At 34.9% G+C, this 19,185-nt stretch overlaps 1 protein-coding gene across 1 annotated transcript in view; it reads left to right on the top strand.

The window, feature by feature from the left end:
- The window catches only part of NDUFS4 (NADH:ubiquinone oxidoreductase subunit S4), a 47,552-nt gene extending 29,736 nt beyond the window's left edge, over positions 1-17,816 (top strand). The window contains exons 3-5 of the mRNA XM_059492901.1: positions 9,640-9,812; positions 13,252-13,325; positions 17,608-17,816. Coding sequence (XP_059348884.1) covers positions 9,640-9,812; positions 13,252-13,325; positions 17,608-17,711 — 351 coding nt within the window. The 3' untranslated portion in view covers positions 17,712-17,816. The remainder of the gene's footprint in view (positions 1-9,639; positions 9,813-13,251; positions 13,326-17,607) is intronic.
- The last annotated feature ends 1,369 nt before the right edge of the window (positions 17,817-19,185 follow it).

Below are 19,185 nucleotides of genomic sequence, written 5' to 3'. Positions count from 1 at the left end.
GTTAACAGGTGATAAGAAACTGAGCTACAAGAAATTTCTACAAAATACTAGTAAGACATATCAAAGATAGTATTTTTTAAAAGATGTTTCAGATAGTTCTGAAAAATTATGACTGGTAGTAATTCAGATTAAAATTTCTGCAGAAGTTGTTAATTTTACTTATCAGTTCATTTTCTGGATGTTCACATAAATTCATGTATGAAAATAAGTAACTGTTTTCCTGTGTAGGCAAACATAATCCGTATACAAATCATGTATTTGAAGTTCTTACTGAGTATCATATTAACCAGGCAGAAGCTATTTTAAGATAAATATTGCAGGTTGCACTAGTGTTTTATTTTCTATTCTTCTGGTTTGTATTCTTTCTTAGGACCACATTTTTGTTGTTTTGTTTTTGACTCTATTTGAAAGCATTTTTGAGTCAACTCATTCTGCCTCTGTTGAGTCAGAAGTTGAATATCTTCTCTCTAATGTCTGGTTCCAATAAAAATTCTTAATTTTTTATCACCATTTAGTAAACACAAATGTACATTGTACTCTCTCTTGATTTTTTCCCCCCCACAGTAATGCAAAAGTGAAAGGAAACCTTAATGTTTCAAGTTAATTTTCTTTGATGATGGATTTCTTTCTATTTTATTAGAAAGTGTAAGACCATAATTTCTTTCCTGTAAGTAAAAGCCAAGCATATAAAGGCCAAAGCACTAATTACACGAACGGATTTCTAGAGGTAACTAGCTAAAACCTGTTGCGAAGTAATACAGTATATTCTAGTTGCACTTCAGCTTTTTTAGAGAGGGATTTTTGAAACCATCCATTTAAACTAGCTATATAGATAAATGTGAAAAAAACCCATTTTGTCCAATGGAGTTTAGGTGTATTTTATTGATAACATTGCAACAGTTGAAGCGCCATCAACTCTTTCGATCCCCACCAGGAAGTAATTAATGGCTGTGCTACTGCTAGAAAAGAACCTTCTAAAACACAGTTAAGGTTTGAAAGCTATATGCACTAATTAACAAAATGCAGAGAACATTTAAGCTGTTAATAGCCGCAACATCCCTGATGCATAGACCTTCAATATGCTAACACTGCATAACAGTTCTCTATTGTGCATCTCTTTAATGAGGGTAACTGTGTCAGTTCTTTTCTTGCTTCACTACCTGCTGTGTATGGAAATTATGTACACTATTTAGCACTTCCTTTCAACTTCTAAAGTGCATGCATATTACACAGAAGCATTACATCCTGCATTAGGGTAAGGGGCAGCTTTTAACAGGTCTGATTTCCTTGTAATTTCTGAAGTGCAACTTTTCTTCTTCTAAGAAGCATGCACTAACAGGGATTTTGCTCTAAATTTGCATTTCTTGATTGGGGATTTGCTTCTGTTTTTGTCTCTTATGTCTCACACCACTTGTAACTATATGGGCAAAGATCTGTTACAGAAATCATTTTCTCTATAAAAGAGGTGTGAAGAATAGAGAACAATTAAGGCAGGCATTGGTTGAATTTCCTGATACTCTTCTTAGTAGAAGACTATAAAGTAGTGTGTCAGAACTGTCAAGATAAACTTTAAAAACTACTTTTTGCCTTTTTTTTTTACCCTCACCTTTGATGAGTATCTTTATCTTAATAAACAGAATCCTGAATTGTTTGCTAATTTTTAAACCTTAAAGTTGAATGCTGCTCCATAGCTACCATTCAATAGGAAATTAATTAATTGGTAGTTGTGAGGTGAAAGGAAAAGAACACTAGAAAATGCACAGTAACGAGATTTGAATTTTAGTGTTCTTTGCTCTAGCTTCCAGCCTTAGGACATAGTTAGTTAAAACTGAATTCACAATTAGTGTTTCATACACTGTAGTGACAATCTTTCTTATGATTTCATCATAAAAAATCTTACCAGAGTTATCAGTTCCTAAGATGTTGCTGTACATCCAAATGGGTATTCAGTAGCTCAGACCTTAGAATATTTGCTGTCCAGGTTAAATTAGGAATTGATCAAGGTGTTCCTGCCTTGCAGCAGCAATTCCACTGCCTGTGTGTAAGTAATTCCCTAATTCCATGCAGGCTCTGAGTCTTTTTCTCCCTTGGGTCTTTTGCAGCTTCAGTGGCTAAGGGAGCTTTGAGAAAGAGCCACATATTTAACATCAGCTGAAGCCCTTTCTGAAAGCTGAAGATTATGAAACAAGTGGTACCTGAATTTGGGAACTCTACTGAGGCCTTATTTGGAAATTTTTTTAATTGGTACTTCTAAGGAAGCATTGTAAGTTTTTCAGATGGGCATTAAGTAGATAATAATTTTTCATTTTCTTATTCCTGAAAAACCGTAACTTTAAAAAATTCATTTGAGTCATATGCTTATGGTTTATTTTGTAAATACACTTAACTTCTAGTGAAAGTTAAAAGTAAGTATTTTATTAAAATGGTATCAGAAACACACAAAAAATACAGAAATTATTTCCAGTGCACAAGAGTAGCTTGAATTTTGGTTTTCACCTTAGATATGAAGACCTCATCTTGAACTGCTGGTTAAGGCTCTTGGTGTCCATGATCAAAATTGCATTTTGTAGACTATAAATCATCGGTAATGAATAATTCACCAAGATATTATTGAAATACTGTGTTTAGCTTTGCAAGACAATCTGCTTTACTGTGACTTATGCTAGGATTGTATTATAAATACTTCAAACTGAATAAATTATGTTTGAAAAACATGCCATCACTGAGCTACAAGTAAACTACAATATGTTATTTATTTAATAGTATATAAAAAATTGAATTAACTGGGGGAATAGGTACAAAGTTCTTTATCCTAGGTAGTGTCTATCTGCTAGTACTTCTGTCTGCTTTCTTTCAAAGCTTTTCCTGCCTATTCTCTTGTTTTGCACTGAGTAATAGTGTCTGTAAGAGCAGTTTCTTATGGTAGTACAGCAGGGAAGTGTTACCATAACGTAAATTATTCTAACATAAATCAGATTGTTTCAATTGTTTGGTTACCCTCTTTCATTTTCTAAATGCAGGTAAATTAAGACTGCCTCTTCTTTGATTTGAAAGTCTGTCATCTAAAAATGTGGCTGTAGTCTTATTCTTCACTAATTGATTTTCTTGCACTTCCTTGTGAATTTATAGTAGAGTGCTTGAAATCCATGCACTGTAGAAAACTGTTTTTAAAAGGCCTCAGAAAAAGACCTAGCCTTTGCTTGCACACACTTGTCTGTGTGTGCAAGCAAAAAATTTGCTAACATATGGTTTAGATGAGTTCTAGAAAATATACTTTCTCTAAATATAGTTGGGTTAGAATAAAAAGTAATTTGCAAGATCTGTAATTCAGACTTTTTTCCATCTTGTTGAAGATAATCATGCTGTTTGTCATTCTGTCACTTTGAAGAACATCACATCTATGCTGAATTCTCTTATAAGTACTAGTAGCAATATCTATTTTTATGAAATATGCTCTTTGCCCCTGAGTGCCCCTGCTTTCCTCTATTTAATAGTGATTTTCTTAATAGAGATATATAGAGAAATCAAATTGTAAACCCAGGTATTTGATTTCCTTTCTTTTTAACATCTTTTTGTTTACTCAGACAATATCTACGCAGCTAAGACATACTGTTACAGGAAAAAAATACGGTATTAATAAAAAATACATTTTTGTTTCTTGGCAGAAAAAATGATATGGAACAAGAAATAGCCTGTCGATGCTGAAAGTGGGACTTAGGTGTTTCAAATGTTTCATTTTTTCATTTTCAACTGTTTTAGTTTAAACTAACAAAAGCACAACTCAGCAGCTTTTTCTATAACTTACCAGTAATCACTTTTATAAATACCAATTTTCTGTGACTTTTGGAGGAGATGTGACTAGAAAATTTGGGGATGCATTGCAAGCTTCAAGTGAAGTGTTTTAAAGACGTGAAAAAAGGGCAGGTGAGAAGGATGTTTTCTAGTTATTATTGTGAAGTCATGTTCTAGTCCTTATTCCTGTTTGCTCTTTCCTGGTGTTTTTCTCAAATCACAGATTCCAAGAGATGCTGGTTTAATGGTGTTTGAAATGTGTTATATAATTTTATTTGAAGTGTCTCATACCAGCAAGTATAGAATAATATTAAGCATGTAAAATATTGGGGAAGTGTAGTGAGCCATTGGAGCAGGGCAACAGGGAAGTTCTCAAGGAGTTTTTGCAACTGCAGTGAAGGCTCAGACATCATGGTTGCTATAGTATTGCCTCAGCTGTGAAACGCAAACTAATGAATAGAAATGCTGAACCTACCAGTGCTTGTTTTGGAAGCTGACACTTCCTTTGCATAATGGCAGTCAGCAACCTAAAAAGTATTATAGTGGACTTAGCTTGATTCCAGTAATGTGACGGTTTCTGCTTCTGTTAGACCTACTTTTCTGCATTTTGAGTTTCTCTTTAGTTTTTTACAAAACTGCTTGTGAAAAGAGATTTTCTTTAAATGGAAACCTTCGTGAAATCTTTGTTATTATCAAATTCTGTTTCCTGCTTACAGTGTTTTGTTTTCTTTTTAAAAACACAGTTCTTTAGGTGCTTTTTTCAGCCTCTTTATTAATCATTCTGCAGGATGGCTACATGGAAGAATATGTTATGAATAATACCATGTTGTTCATCATTTACTGTGATAATGCAAAATGATTTTGAAGTCTGGAAGGAAACTCTATCCTGTGTGATACAAAGTTTCCTAAGGGCAAATATGCTTTTTCCCCTTGTTTTGTTTGTAGCTGTTAGATAAATGTTGTCTGACCATGTTTAGTTCATTCTGCTCCATTTTTCCATTTGCAGTTTACATAGCAGATTCTATTCTCTTGCATTGCCTTCAAAAATTCTGTTTTGAAATATAGAAACAAAAATGTTCTGATCCTGACGTACAGTTAAGCAGCTGAGCGCATTAAATAAAAAACTTTTTTCACAGCAGCTACTCTGTGGGTATTATGCAAGATGTTCTGTGCTTTGATATAACAACTTCTAAATAAAGTGAATTGCAACATGGACTTATAGCAAAACTTTACATAGTTAGTCTGGTAAAACATGTTGGAGGTGGGGAAGAGAGCAAGCTGTTGTAAACTCTTATAAAGTACAGAAAACTTCTACTTTCCATTCTAACAAGTGTAAAACTATTGAGGTTAAGTAGGTGGGGCAACCGGAAGTAATTGCTAAGGCCAGTGGCATTTTTGTGGTTTAATAAAGGCAGAAACTAATTATTCAGTTTTTATTTAAGTGAAATGATGCCAAAAAGGAGGTTCCTGTGGAGCAGCTGCACTCCTTCAGTGTTACCCTAATTTACCACAGACACAACTGTCACAAATAGAACTTTTAAACTTGATATATAGCCACGAAAGTAAGGAGCCCTTTGTCTGGAATGCATGCAGAAGAACTGCTTTATACAAATCAACCGGCAGATGACGGACAATGATGAAAATTTGATTCTTTGAAGTCATAATGGTCATTGAAATGTGTGAAATTCTGGTATTGAAAAGAGAGCGGCTAGCAAGACTCTAAATCCTGGGTGGTTGCTGGAAGCTTGCTGGGAGGTTTTTCTGTGTTTTGACATCAACTTCCCATTGCTTGTTCCCTGTTTCCTTTATTTAAAAAAAAAAAAAAAAAAAAAAAAAAGAAAAAAAAAAGGGGGAGTGCTAAACTGTAGGTAGTTAATAGTAGTTATGTACAGTTTCTGTCTTCATGGTGAAGGAAATGCCAAAGAAGAAACATAACACCTTTATGGACACCTGACCCATCTATTCGAAAGCATTTGTTTTCAAAGCTACTTCCAATCATTTTGTCTCTCTCCTTTAATTAGAGAGTTCTATTTCTTGTCCCCTTTGGAATTTCTGCTATTAGTGGAATATTTAAAAGAAGGAAATTCTCATTCCCTTTAAAAGTCATCTTCGTGCTGAATAGTGCTTTCATTGACACTGCCTCTATGAATCACTTTTCTTATTGCTGCATAGCACATTTTGGCTGTTACTACCCTTTCCAGAACAGCTTTAGCAGGCTTTCCACCATGACAAACATTCTTAAGTAATCTAAATTGTAATAAAGAAAAACCCCTGTGTTTTTAAGAAATTTTATATGATTTCCACGGTTTTAAAAAAAGGGGGGGGTTGTCCCTTTGAGCTTATTCCAAAAAGAGACAAAATGTCTCAAAATTAGTATTAAATTTTTCTTGAGTTACCAAAAAAAAATAAAAAATCAGAATTTACTATTCAAATGGCATATATATTAAGAAAAACAGAGTGTCAGAATGCACTTTTTAGATGGCAGCCCGTTTTAAAAATCTGAAACAGAGTTATTAATTTTTAGTAAACCTATACAGTTCAATTCTCAAGTCTTTTTTACTGTCATCTAATATCTTTAAGATTTTGAATGCTGAACACCTCACTAGTATCTTAAATTGTTAATACAGCAAAATTAAGGAACACTTGAAAAAAAAAGATACTAATGTGAAACCAGCTGTCAAAAATATCTTTGTTTTGGAAAGTTGGTTCACAGGTAGTTTCAATGAGAACTTAGAACAAAGCACTGAAGACCCAGCTAAGAGTTCAACCCAATGCAGCATAGTTCTTTTCAAGTATTATATTGTTTTAATGGCATCTTGGAGCGGGAGCTTTAGCCCATTGAAATGTCGTTTAAAGGACAGGTTCTTCTGTCACTAGCTGGAGCTGTGTGGATGAAATGATCACAATAGAGTGTTGTAATGCATTTTAAAACTGTGAGAAATCAGTTTGTCTAGACTAAGAGTGCGCCTACAGGGAATAGGAATCTTAGAGCTTCTGTGCTCTTTAGGTGTCAAGTATGTGATAGATGCCAAGCCTTTTTATTCCATATCTTTGGCAACAGCTCAGCTATGCTACAGTACCTTACATGTCTACAGCAAGCAAAAATCAATGATTTTATGTCAGGACAACTTGAGCTTCAGCAACCAGAAACTCATTGTCCTAACAACTGTCTGTTCAATTGCCAGCTTTTAAAATGGGGAAGATATCAATAAATGATTGCTAGAAGGCACGGAAACTCTAGCTATAATGAGTGTAAGTATGGAGAGTTAGCAACACCAAGTAGATATTTCAATTTGAGAAAGCAGGCAGGTTTTAATTTTAAGTTTGAAAAGATTTTTATGGGATTAATCCTATATTATTAGTGAAATAACCTTGATTTAGAGCCAACTGAGTGCCCGAAAAACATGGCTTGAAGGCTATGTCTGGGGTTTTCATTTTACTTTCATCCAGATAAACAAGTCTAGGCATTTCTTTACTATGGTAATCTCACAAATATAGCATTTGCTGATTTTAACCCTCTTTTTAGATTGTGTTCTGTATGCACTGTATAACATTTTTATGATTTCCTTGTGTTAAGGTTTCAAAAGAGAAAATAGTTTATGTCCATGATGTTATATAATGTAGTATCTTTTTTTTTAGTAGTTCCAGATTATTCTGGAAGAATTCAAAAACTTCTAAAACTGAAGCATAAAATTCATAATGGACTTAAGAGTTGCTGGGAGTAATAATAGTAAAAAAATATTATAATTTTGGGCTGTTTTGGATTTTACATGTCTGAAAGTGTTTGATGATAACAACCCCAGCATTTTTGCACATAGTATATTGTTAAAGAGCAGTAAAAGAAATTTTTTGTAAATATTACTACATTTTCTCATGTTTGTTATATACAGAAATAAAGGCTAATATTTCTACCTATTTGTATAAATAAGCAAGCTGAAACATTGAATCCTCACCAAACTTTACTGCAGGTGAAAACTCTTTTTTGTTAAACAAAGCACTTTGCCAATTCAAATCAGAAAAATTTAAGCAAATTCCTTCCTAAACTGCAGTTTAGGCTTCAGCAGTGAGAAGTGCCAGTCTGTCAGAAGGTATTTTTGCATAGGTGCTGCAACATTCCGGTAGCTGGTACTGCTTCTCTTTCATATCACTGCTAACTCATATTAAAATGACTTGGTCCTAATGAAGGCATTTATAATGGAATCGTTAAGATACTTTGACAGTTTTTTGTGATCATTTGGGTAGAAATGTCAGAAGTTTGAAAGCTAGAGTGTGGATGCTTGTTTGTTGCCCCTGCTGTCCTAATTGTAAATGCAAGTCAAATGCTTTACACTTCTTCCCTTTTATAGTTTTAAGGGACTGATCTCCCAAATTGTGTAAAATAAAATTGGAAATGAGAACTGCTGCTTTTCAAAGGATGATCTGGTGGCTGCGTCAGGAAGTTTCACGTTTGCCACAAAGGAAAATCCCATAATGTTAATAGGTACATTTATGTAAAATGACAGTGTTCTATTTAAGGTTCTCATTTCGTTCAAGTCATGGCAAGACTGTCAAGATAAGTTCAATATGCTGAATGTTTTGCTGCAACCTTCTGGAATTTGACCAGTTTACAACTTGTTCCTGGAGGGAGGGGAGGGGAAAAGGGAGACTAAGGAGCTCCCACTGGCCTTTTAAGTATGTAAGGAACAGGAGTAGTTTAACCTCCTTGGAGATGGATTTGATGTTTGATTTCAGTCTTTACTAGGGTGAACTGACAAGTTAATTTTGCATAATTACTGTTTAGTTTTTAGCAAAAATGTTCACTTTAATTATATCAGATGTTGCTGAGGGTAATTTTTCACAGCAATGCTTGTGAGGTTTTTCCCTATCTTATGCTTTGTTAAAGTCAGTTAATATTTTTAGGCTGGTTTGAAGGATTTATCTTTGTTATGTTTATTTTGAAGGCTTATCCCTCTAGAAGAGGAGGGCATCCTACTGTTGATTATATACAATGTTACAAATTTTTTTTTTTTCTTTGAAGGTTGGAATCTCCTTAATCATTGTGTTCCTCACAAATACACTGAAGAAAGTTACCAGCATCAAATGTCCCTCTGTTGATCTTGAATGTCAACAGAAGAGCTGACTGTCAAATGCTGAGTCATAACTTGAAACATGACGAGGGGTCAACTTTATTTAATTACTTATGGCTAGAGAGATAAGAGCTGACTTTTAGCACCTTCTCTGCAATCTCAAACAATCAGTAGCATATTGTGCAAAAGATACTAGCTTCTGCCTCTTCCTTCATGCAAAGGATAGCTTCTTGAGTCACCATAGGTGTTGCTGTCTCTGAACAATATACAGAGTTAAGCCCAAGGGAAAGTGCTTATACTGCAGTGCATACTTGGCTGGCAAATATTTCGGTGAATAGTCCTGTTCATGTTTTGGAATTTGTCAATGTTTCAGTCAACACTCTTAATATTTTCCTGAAGGAAGAAAGCATTTGCACTTTTCCTCATTTGGTTTAGCTGGTGCAAGTTGAAGCCGTCCTGACTTTGCAGCTGTAGACAGAGAAGGATGGGGGAAATGTTCTGTCCCTCCTCTGGCTGTAGCCGTTTTGTACATGGGAGATGGGCAAGTTCAGGTAACTGGTCCAAGCAAAATCTAACCAGTGAGGGGAAGCAGAATAATAGCAGCCCTAGCATGTATCACCTTCAGTTGTGTTCTGTTGAAACTACAATTTAGTTTTCTAAGTTTTTTTCAGCTTTGTAACTTTAAATATAAAGCATGAACTTATGTAAAAAGCATAAGCAGTATTATCTTACATGTTTCGGATGAACTCTTTTCTAAAAAGTCACATTATATTTTTTCTAGGATATCTCTACTTTAACTGGTGTTCCGGATGAGCACATCAAAACCAGAAAAGTTCACATTTTTGTTCCAGCACGTAATGCAATGCAGTCAGGAGCTAACAATACAAAGAAATGGAAGATGGAATTTGATAACAGGGAGCGCTGGGAGAACCCTTTAATGGGCTGGGCATCTACGTGAGTACTTACTGAATTTGAAAGTACTTTTCTTCTATATTTGGCTCTCACTACTTTTTAAATTTCAAATATCAAATATTTCTACCTAAATCTGATTGTATTATAACAGTACCTACAGAAAGTGGTTGGGTTTGTTTGTTGTATGACCCGTTAAGTTTAAAAACAGATTTTTAAAGCTCATTTCATCATCTGGAAGAGTTCAAAAAAGATGTTAACAACCACACATTTCAGTAATTACATTGGGATGATGTTATTGTGTGGCAGCATCAGGACCAGAAGGTCCATAAAGTAGTTAATCATTCTTAGCTCTCAGTTGCATCTTTAAAACAAAAACAACAATATTTCCAGATTTTTTTTTATCCTGAGGATCTAAAATGAGGAGTCATAACTAATAAAAAAAACCACAAGAAGCCCAGCTATTTAAAATATTATTCTGTTTGTTACAGGATTGTCAGTATTAGCATTAAAATCTTTAAATACATGAAAAATCCAGAAAGGTACTAGTCTTAGCTAAATATGCTGTATTTCAGAAATGTAATTGCAACTTGTATGCATCTAATTCTTAATTTTTTTTCTTCATATGAATACAGTACCTACATTTCACGGTGTGGTTAGAATTCCTGTTGACTCGGAGAGCTATATCAGCAATTCCTCTGACAATATTGTAATCTCAAAGGCAATATTCAGAATAGTTAATGGTTAGACATAAACTGAAATCAACCACTTATAGATTTTTTTTCAAACTTCAGAAAGAGTACTATGTGTACTGAGAATATCTACTTGCTACCATATTAGCACTTATCATGGAATATCACAAAATGTTATGAAAAAAACTGTAAAACCTTAAACATAAAATAATTTCAGGATGCGTTTTTTAAGATGTATTAACATTCCAAATCCAGTCACAGAAATTTTTTTTTTATATATATAACATAAATGTATCCAGAAATTTAGTTCAAAGTAACTCTGAAATTAAGTCTTCCTGTTGCATTGATTTCTCATAAAAATTTGAGAAGGCTCTACATAGGTTTTTATTTTGGGGTAGGGAAAGGAATTTCTCATGGGTAAGCAGGCTCCAGGTAAGATTAAAAAAAAGTGCTCCATTGAGAATCAATGCTAGTAGGTTAAAGGTTTTGTAAATTAGTTTGTATCCATTCATTTTTAAGGCATGCTTGTGAAAACTGGTAGTGTACTAACTGTAGTAATTCTGGTGTTACCATTCGACACCCAAAAATACCCAAGAAGAGTTTCTTCCATTGAGATTTAATTTCTGCAAAAAACATCTCACAGACAGTTTTCCATTTACTTTTGAATAATGTAATGGGATTAGTGGGTAAGAGCTCTCTAGAGTCTACGTGTTAAAGCCCTTTTTTGTCTGAACTCCATATACTTGAATATATTGGAAAGACCTGTTGGTCTTTCCTATATTTCTGTCATTTTGCAGTCTTATTTGGGGCTGGAGGTTTTTTGCACTTGTTTTTGGCTATTCCAACTTTTTTTAAGTGAAAATTATCCAGTTACAGATCTAAGTAAAATGGACCCATGGCATGTTTTTTTTTGTAATTGGGAGGTTTCATTATGAGAATGGCTAAATATATTTCTTGGGTACACCTTTTAATTTAAAACTGTGAACGAAAAAATGTGGAAAGTGTGAAGTTTTTGTTGTATGAGATCTCATAGGAGAACAAAACATGGAATCCTAATTTTCAGCGATTGATAGAACAAATGGGGATAGGCATGGGAAATTCTGCAACACTGGTACTGCTGACACTATCAGGACGTCATGCTGGACATCCTGAAATCCAGTTTTGTCACACAGATAGCTCATTTATGGAAATAAATCAGAAACCTATTTAGATTGAATGAAAGATGATTGCACATTAAACAGAACTAATAATGTCTGCACAGTTCTCATTTCCCAACTGCCTCTGTCCTGGAAGGCTTTTGCCATATTTGCTGTTCTGAACAGGCACTGGTCCCTCACCACACTTCAGACCTAAAGCTTCTTTGTTCCTTTTTAGCAGTGTTGAAAAGATTTTTCCAGCCCCAATTATGGAAGAGAAGAACAATAAGCAGAAGTTGTCACAATATTGCAGTATACTGAGGCCACTTAGTTCTCCACTGGTCATGTCATCAACTAATTCTTAGTTCTTAATTCACTTAGATGCTGTTATAAGAGAAATCTTTAAATATCTTTAAGAGAACCTATCCGCAGTGGCTTGCAAAAGTGTAATTTCTGTCTTTATCCTAGGTTTGTTTGTTTGTTCGTTTGTTGTGTGGTTTTTGTTTATTTGTTTCTGATTTTTTTATTGGGGAATATATTGGATATGTAGTGAACTCCATTTTTCCATGTGTACATGAGATAAAATTACACTGTTGTCTTTGCTGGAAGCGAGATTCCCCCTTTTCCCCTCCCCCTTCTCCAGTCACAGGCTGTGCCCTTTATTGTAGAGAGTTCAGTGTATCTTCAGTCTTTTCTCTTCATTTATCCTTCTAGCTTCAAAGAGAGAACAGTTGAGAGGCAGCTCCTTCAATAGTTTGTTGCAATTTGGTCATCTTTCCAGTTGTCTCCCAGGCTCATAGGCAGCGTTGTCACAGGGAGGTTTTATCTGTCTTTGTTTTGCTACAACCAGTATCTAATTTCTTTAAGAGTTAGAACTCTTCTTCTTTTTTTCCCCCATTCTTTGTCATTGTTCGAAAATTGAGCTTTTATAGCAACAAATAAGGCAATTTTGTGTTTTCACTGAGAATTTAATTTGTTTCAAAAACCTTTATGGTACTTCATTCATGCAGTTGAGGAATAGCTGGTCATCTAAAACAAACTACTATGTAATTACTTAGCTAGCTGTTTGCATTTTGGAGCTTCATTTTCAGTTGTGGCCTGTGATCTGCTTGCTGTGTAGAAATGATTTGTGGGGGTCATGTGACCTCTGCTAAAGCAGTACTCTCAATATTTTTTTAATGTGCTTTTCAGTTTCTGGTTAGTTCCTTCTCTCCTCACTTCAGTATTCTGTTCTTTTCTGTCCAAGATTATTCTTTGCCTAACTATTCTACAGACACTTTGTCTCCTTGAAATGTTCAGAATTATTTAGACCTCCTGATCTTACAAAAAGAAAGGAATTTTGCAGATTTAAACTAAAGAGTCTCGCAGAGCACTTCCTATAACCTCAGCAAGTGGTTAGACATGTGTGTCTAACAACCCAATTAATTTTTGCAAGTAGCTGTGAGGGAAGTCTAATGCACTGAAAGAGTAAAACAATACTTTGCCAAAAGTAAGTGTTGACCCTGAAGATAATTTTTAGAAGTCTGTTGAATAGTTTTATGAGTTTGCATACTACCGTGAGCTGTGTAATACAGTATTTGATTTAACATTTGAGATATAGATGCAATCTTTTTCTATTTCCAGTACACCTAAAAATTGTCATCTGTTTACTTACAGAGCTGACCCTTTATCCAACATGGTTCTTACTTTCTCTACTAAAGAAGATGCCATTGCTTTTGCTGAAAAAAATGGTATGTATTGTATGTATGGGCCTTGAGAGGTTCATCCTTCCATAGGCAATCTTGATCTCAAAGTATTAACAATAGAATAAGTACAGGATAAAGTACCTTCCCTCTTTTCTGCAGAGCTGGTAAACTAGTGTTCTACATGGGGAGGAGGAAAATGGGAAGGGAGGATATTTCCAGGGGTGCTGAAGGCATTGACTTTAGACTTTCCACTGTCTAGAAAGGTGTTTCAGCCATTATTATTATTATTGAAATGTAATATTAATGTTAAAATTCTTTTGCACCTGTCTCTGTTTTAAATGAGAGCTGAATCAGACCTTGCTCAGGTCTTGGAGGAAAGTTAATACTTCAGGTGTATCCCAGGGTTGGTGTTCCAACTGCATGGTGGTGTGATCTTTGCCTGAAGGTTTAATATGAGCATCTCAGTTCTTACTAAGGAAAACTGTCAGAGGTCCTGTGAATGTTTGATAATAAAAAAAAACAGAATTAAATTATTACCAAGTAAGCATCTTGGACTTCATTTTTGGCTATATTGTAGCATAGATTTACTGTAGAAGAAACCCAAGAGGATCATCAAATCCAACTCACTGCTCCTCACATGACTACCTAAAAGGAAACCATGTGACTAAAAGCGTCACCCCAGTGTTGAGCTCTGAGAAACTTAGTGTTCTGGTCACTTCCCTGAGAAGCCTGTTCCTATGACCACACTCTCTCTGTGAATAAGGTTTTCCTGTTGTTGAGTCTGGGCTTGCCCAGAAGCAGTTTCATTCTATTCCTTGTGTCCTGTCTCTGGTCACCAGAGGGGAGATGAGCACATCCCCTCGCTGCTCCCCATGAGGAACCTGTAGATTCAGGATGTTACACCTAACTCTGCCCAGCATTAGAGTCTAAACACATAAGCTTGGTGATTATTCTTATTTGTGAAAAAGACAGTAGAAAAGCCAGTATAATTACTTAATAGTTATTAAGGCAATGTTATATCACAGGAAATTTATCTGTAAACTTAGTTAGGCTTGTATTTCCTGACAGAATGAAGGTACCACAAACCATACCCATAATCTCAGCCTTTTGAATATTCAGCAGTCCTTTTTTCTGTTAGCATTAATTTTTTGCTGCTCTCTTTTCTTTTTCTTTTTTTCTTCTTTTAAATCAACTTCATTTTCCTTAAAAAGGTTAGCTTGATGCTTAGTCCCTGTGGATGTGAAGGTGATTAATTACATTGAGATAAAGCCAGGAATAATGCACATGAAGTGTGAGGTTCTTCAGAAGTCTTCCCTGTGGCAGCTTTCAACTATATTTAGGATTGGGTAAATAGTAAAGTTCCTTGGCCAGACCAAATTATGCAAAGTTGTTAGAGGTTGATATTATGCATCACAAACACGGTAAGTCCTTTAGCCTGTGCATCTAAGAAACTAAACCATTTAAAGTTCAATTTACTTGCACTTTTTAATAGTAAAAGGTAGAATATAATTTGTCTGTTCCTCTTTAAATGGAAAATTTTTTGGCTTAGTAGTACTAATTTTATTGAAAAATAGGTTCTATTATCTAAGAAGTGGATAGGATCACATTTGCATTGGATAACCTGTGCAATTTTCTTAGTATATTTTACTGTTTTATGAACAAATGAAATTTAGGAGAATTTGGCACTATGTTTCTGTATTGTTCATATTATTTCTTGAACAATTCAGCATATAGGAGAAAAAAAATTATTGTAATGACCTGCTTATGTCATCTCTTTGTAGATGTTATGTTTTATCTTTTCAAAATGCAGACTAAGTAAAATGCATTTGTTCAGTGTAGAAAGTTTATGCCTTCCCTGAGTTAGAAATTACTCCATTGTGCATGAAACCAACTAAACTAAGGCTATGACTTGGTATTAATATTAGTATTTCAGTATTCACTTAGCTTTCACTTCTAATTTTACCATAATTGAGATGCACTGTACTTTTCTGTAGACACTGACTTGCCTAACTTTTAATTTCATTTTTCATTTTTGTGTATGATATGTGCATAGTATTTTCTGTAGTGATAGCTTCAATATCATGTGTAGCTAGAAATACAAATTTTACATTATTTAGTTCTGCTTTTTAAGAAACATTAGAAATTTAGGCAGACATTTACACTGGAAGTTAGCTTCATAACCAAGATAGTATTGAGACATAGCTAGGAACATGTCTAGGAACACAAATAACTACCTCTCCCTGTGGCTCCTGTGTGAACCGCACAAATTTTCCATGACAAAATTCCTTAAGAACCTGGAATGTAATTTCTGAAAATTCTAGATATTGCAGGTTATTTTGGTACAGTTAGTAAACTTAAACTTAAGAACTTAAGAGTTCTTTCTCACCTAACAACTTAAGGAGATTTCTTTCTGCCTGCCCCATCTGATGTGTTTTCTAATGTTGGAGTAGCAGCACTGGATACAGTAACAGGAGACATTGCTGTCCAAAATTACAGCTGAGGATGGTCTGAGTTCTAGGCAAGGAGGTAACATTTTTAATTGGAAGAAATGAAAAATTCTGACGGTTGACCTAATTTTTTTACCCTGTCCGAATCACTGAAGCAATTGTTTAAAAACATACAGCTTAAGTAACAAGGATGGAGAGTTTTTCTACTCCACAGTAACCTTTGGTCAGGTGGTGAGGGTGTTCTTCCAGAGAAGGTGAAATCTGCTTTCTGTCTACTTGGCTTGTATAGCAGCGCTCTGGGCAAGAGTCACTTCCCCCAGCATTCTGGTATTTTTATAAAAGTGACCTCTGCTCTCTGTTGTGAACACCTCAAAACGCTGGTCTGAAGGAGTCTGTTCCAAAGAATGGTGGCCTCTTGCAGTCATTAGTTACATGTAACTGACTTTATGCATTTTGGCTATCTGTGGCAGTGCAAGTCATTGTGCTGGCAGTTGCAAATCTCTTTTAGAGGCACTCGGCCCCTCTCCATCTGGTGTATAAAAAGATGAAGCAATACCTTGGGGCTGTAGATTCCATTCCAGCAGCCAAGTGTCTCAATGTTAGGTGTTACAATGTTGAATGTTGCAACACTGAAGTCTGTCTCTGGATCTAGTTCTGGCTGTTTACTCAAGCTTATATTTTTTAATCAGAACAGGAGGCAAAAGCCAGTGTTTTCACAGATGGAAAGAATATGTTTTTAAAGTTCTTGTTCAGTGTTTCTTACAGAGAATAGTTAACTTGGAAATTTACACTGATTGAGGCTGATAAACATGAAGAAAATGTTTATGTGACATTTGTGAATACGCAAAATTGATGCAGTGACTTGACAACTTGTGTATCTTACAGAATATTTTGATGTGTAGCTGTATCTTGACTGTTTACTGCGAGCACCTTAAATATAAAAATTCAGATATATGTTAAGAATTTTAGGGCTTGCAAGTTTCAGTTTTAAAACCAAGTAAAGTAGTGTCTTATGAGTATCACTTAAAACTGCATATTTAACCACTTCTGGCTTCAACAGAAGTATCTCAACTTTGAGTGAAATACTGCAGCTAAAGAGACCAAACTTCGGAATACTGAGTGCTGCCCTGGCAACTTTCCAGGCACCTGGAGACTGCAATCAATTTGCATTTTGATTTACATAAACACTAATGTCTCCACCTCCTCTTTTCTGACATTTTTAAGCATTTCTCTTGCTTAACTATCACATAATTTACTTGTCTTCTATCACTTAATTCCCTTTTCTTTTTACTCCTAATTTTTTATGTTCTTATAAAAAATGTTAAGTATTAAAGTTCTTTAAAATGTTAAGTATTAAACTCCTTTCTAATGTTGAAGTTTTTCTTTGCTTTTTAGTTTTTTTGGTCCTCCCTCCCACCCTTCTTTTTTTATCAGCTTTCCAAGGTCTCCATTGTCTCCTAGCCTTTGAGAATGAGCTTTTGTATGTTATTTTATGGCATATGTTTTCTTACCTTCTTCTTTTCCTGTGCCAACATGCGCAGAGCCTTAGTGCTCCTGTGTGCTATAGAATAGTGGTGCCATGAACTTACAGGACGGTCAATCTTCCCTGTTGAGCTTTTCATTGAAGACTGTCAGGTTTTTTTGCATGGAGGTCTGTAGTATGGACAAGTCTTGCCATCTCACAGAATGGTCATTTGCCACATTTATGGCATTTTATTATTCTCTGTTGCCAACTAGAAAGGAACAGATTAGTGGGTGCCTACATTGAAAAAAACATATTAAAGTTAAAGCCTTTAAGTTGGATCTGCTGTATATTGTATGCTGAGGATATAATTCTCGTTCTTTCTTGTCTCACCCTGCCATTACCCCATAACCTCTAGGCTGGAGTTATGATGTTGAAGAGAAGAAGATGCCAAAACCTAAATCCAAGTCTTATGGTGCAAATTTTTCTTGGAACAAAAGAACAAGAGTGTCTACGAAATAGGTTGGCATTGGGTGTGTGACTGTGAATAAAGTCAGCTGTGCTGTATTTATAGTCCATGTATAATACATCTCTTAATCTCCTAATAAATTTGACCTTTAAACTGCAGATGCATCTTGTGATGTCTATTTAAAATGGTTTTCATATCTCCAATTGAACCTGTTACAAACTTCCCTATAAATAGAGGAGATTTGAAGTGTTCTTACTTCTAAAAACTTGCTGTACATTCCTATCAAAAGGAATGTTTGAAATCAGCTGCAACTTTAGAGGTTATGATTGATCTTTGATGGTAATTTTATATCTACTCTCCTGTTTAAACTTCTGAAGTTTAACAAGTTCAGTAAGCTTTGCATAGACAAAGTCTTTCAATAAAAGCTGTAGTTTTTTCTTTCTGTGCAAGACAGTTTGGCAGTTGAAGAGCAAAGGGTGGGTATAACTCAAGACTCTTCTGTATAGATGTGTATTATATAACTCCTTTCTACTGAAATTAATACTGTCATTATTCCAGAAGCATTCATGACTGGAATAGAAAGCACTGGGTTTTGTTTTGCTTATGGAGCAAAACAAAAGTTTAGTCTGAAAGATTAGGATTGTAGTTGTTTTTCTGTGATATTCTTGAGAAGTGAAACTAAGCCAGTTAAACATTCACAAATGAAGTCAGAATACTTGAGTGCCTCACACAGTATCAGCTTATACTAATTACATAATTACAGTTCTAGGTATTTTATTGCTGGTTACATGTTTATCTGAATTGAGGTTTCCTGTTGCTTAACAGGAGATGTGGGTGATAGCATCTCAGCCTTAACAGCAAGTATATATTGTACACTCAATTTGTCTTCAATGGTATCAAATTATTCGTTTTAAAAGTGCATAATGTTATATTTGAAATCTTTGTTTACATATCTTTGGCTGTTGCTTTATCTGCTTTAACTTAACAAGTTATGGCATTGGCACATGATCAGTAAAACGTTTTAAAAATGGGGGATTGTACACCTTTTTGCTATGCAACTGAAAGTTTTATCCCAGCTGTCACAAAAGATACAGTTGAAATAGCTCTCTCCACATAGACCTAAGTAATGGTGTGAGTGCTGTGTTAGATTTTAATGAAAAGAAGGCATAAAACTCATAAAACTATCTTGTATTGCCCAGGTTTTATTATTATATTGTGTATTCTTGTTTCAGTTTTAACCAGCTCCCTATATGCTGGCTAGCATTTGTGTAAGGCATTGGTTCTTACCCAGTTTCAGCATAATCAACCAGTTGGAGGAAGTTGCTATTTTCCTATCACAGACAAAAACTGTTATTCCAATTCATCTTCTGTTGAATTTTGAATGCTGTATTTTGCAGTGGAGCCTGAAGTCCTCCAGGAATGCCAGAGTGCACCAAACTGGAATCTTAACAGCCAGAATCTACTGCATCTTTTTGTATTCCAGCTCAGCTTAATATGCTTGTCTTACAAAGAAGACAGTAAAAGCAA

Source organism: Ammospiza nelsoni, chromosome Z (genome assembly GCF_027579445.1).
Source record: "Ammospiza nelsoni isolate bAmmNel1 chromosome Z, bAmmNel1.pri, whole genome shotgun sequence".
NCBI lineage: Eukaryota > Metazoa > Chordata > Aves > Passeriformes > Passerellidae > Ammospiza > Ammospiza nelsoni.
The sequence above is the reverse complement of the archived record's forward strand: the minus strand, read 5'-3'. Positions and strand labels throughout refer to the sequence as shown.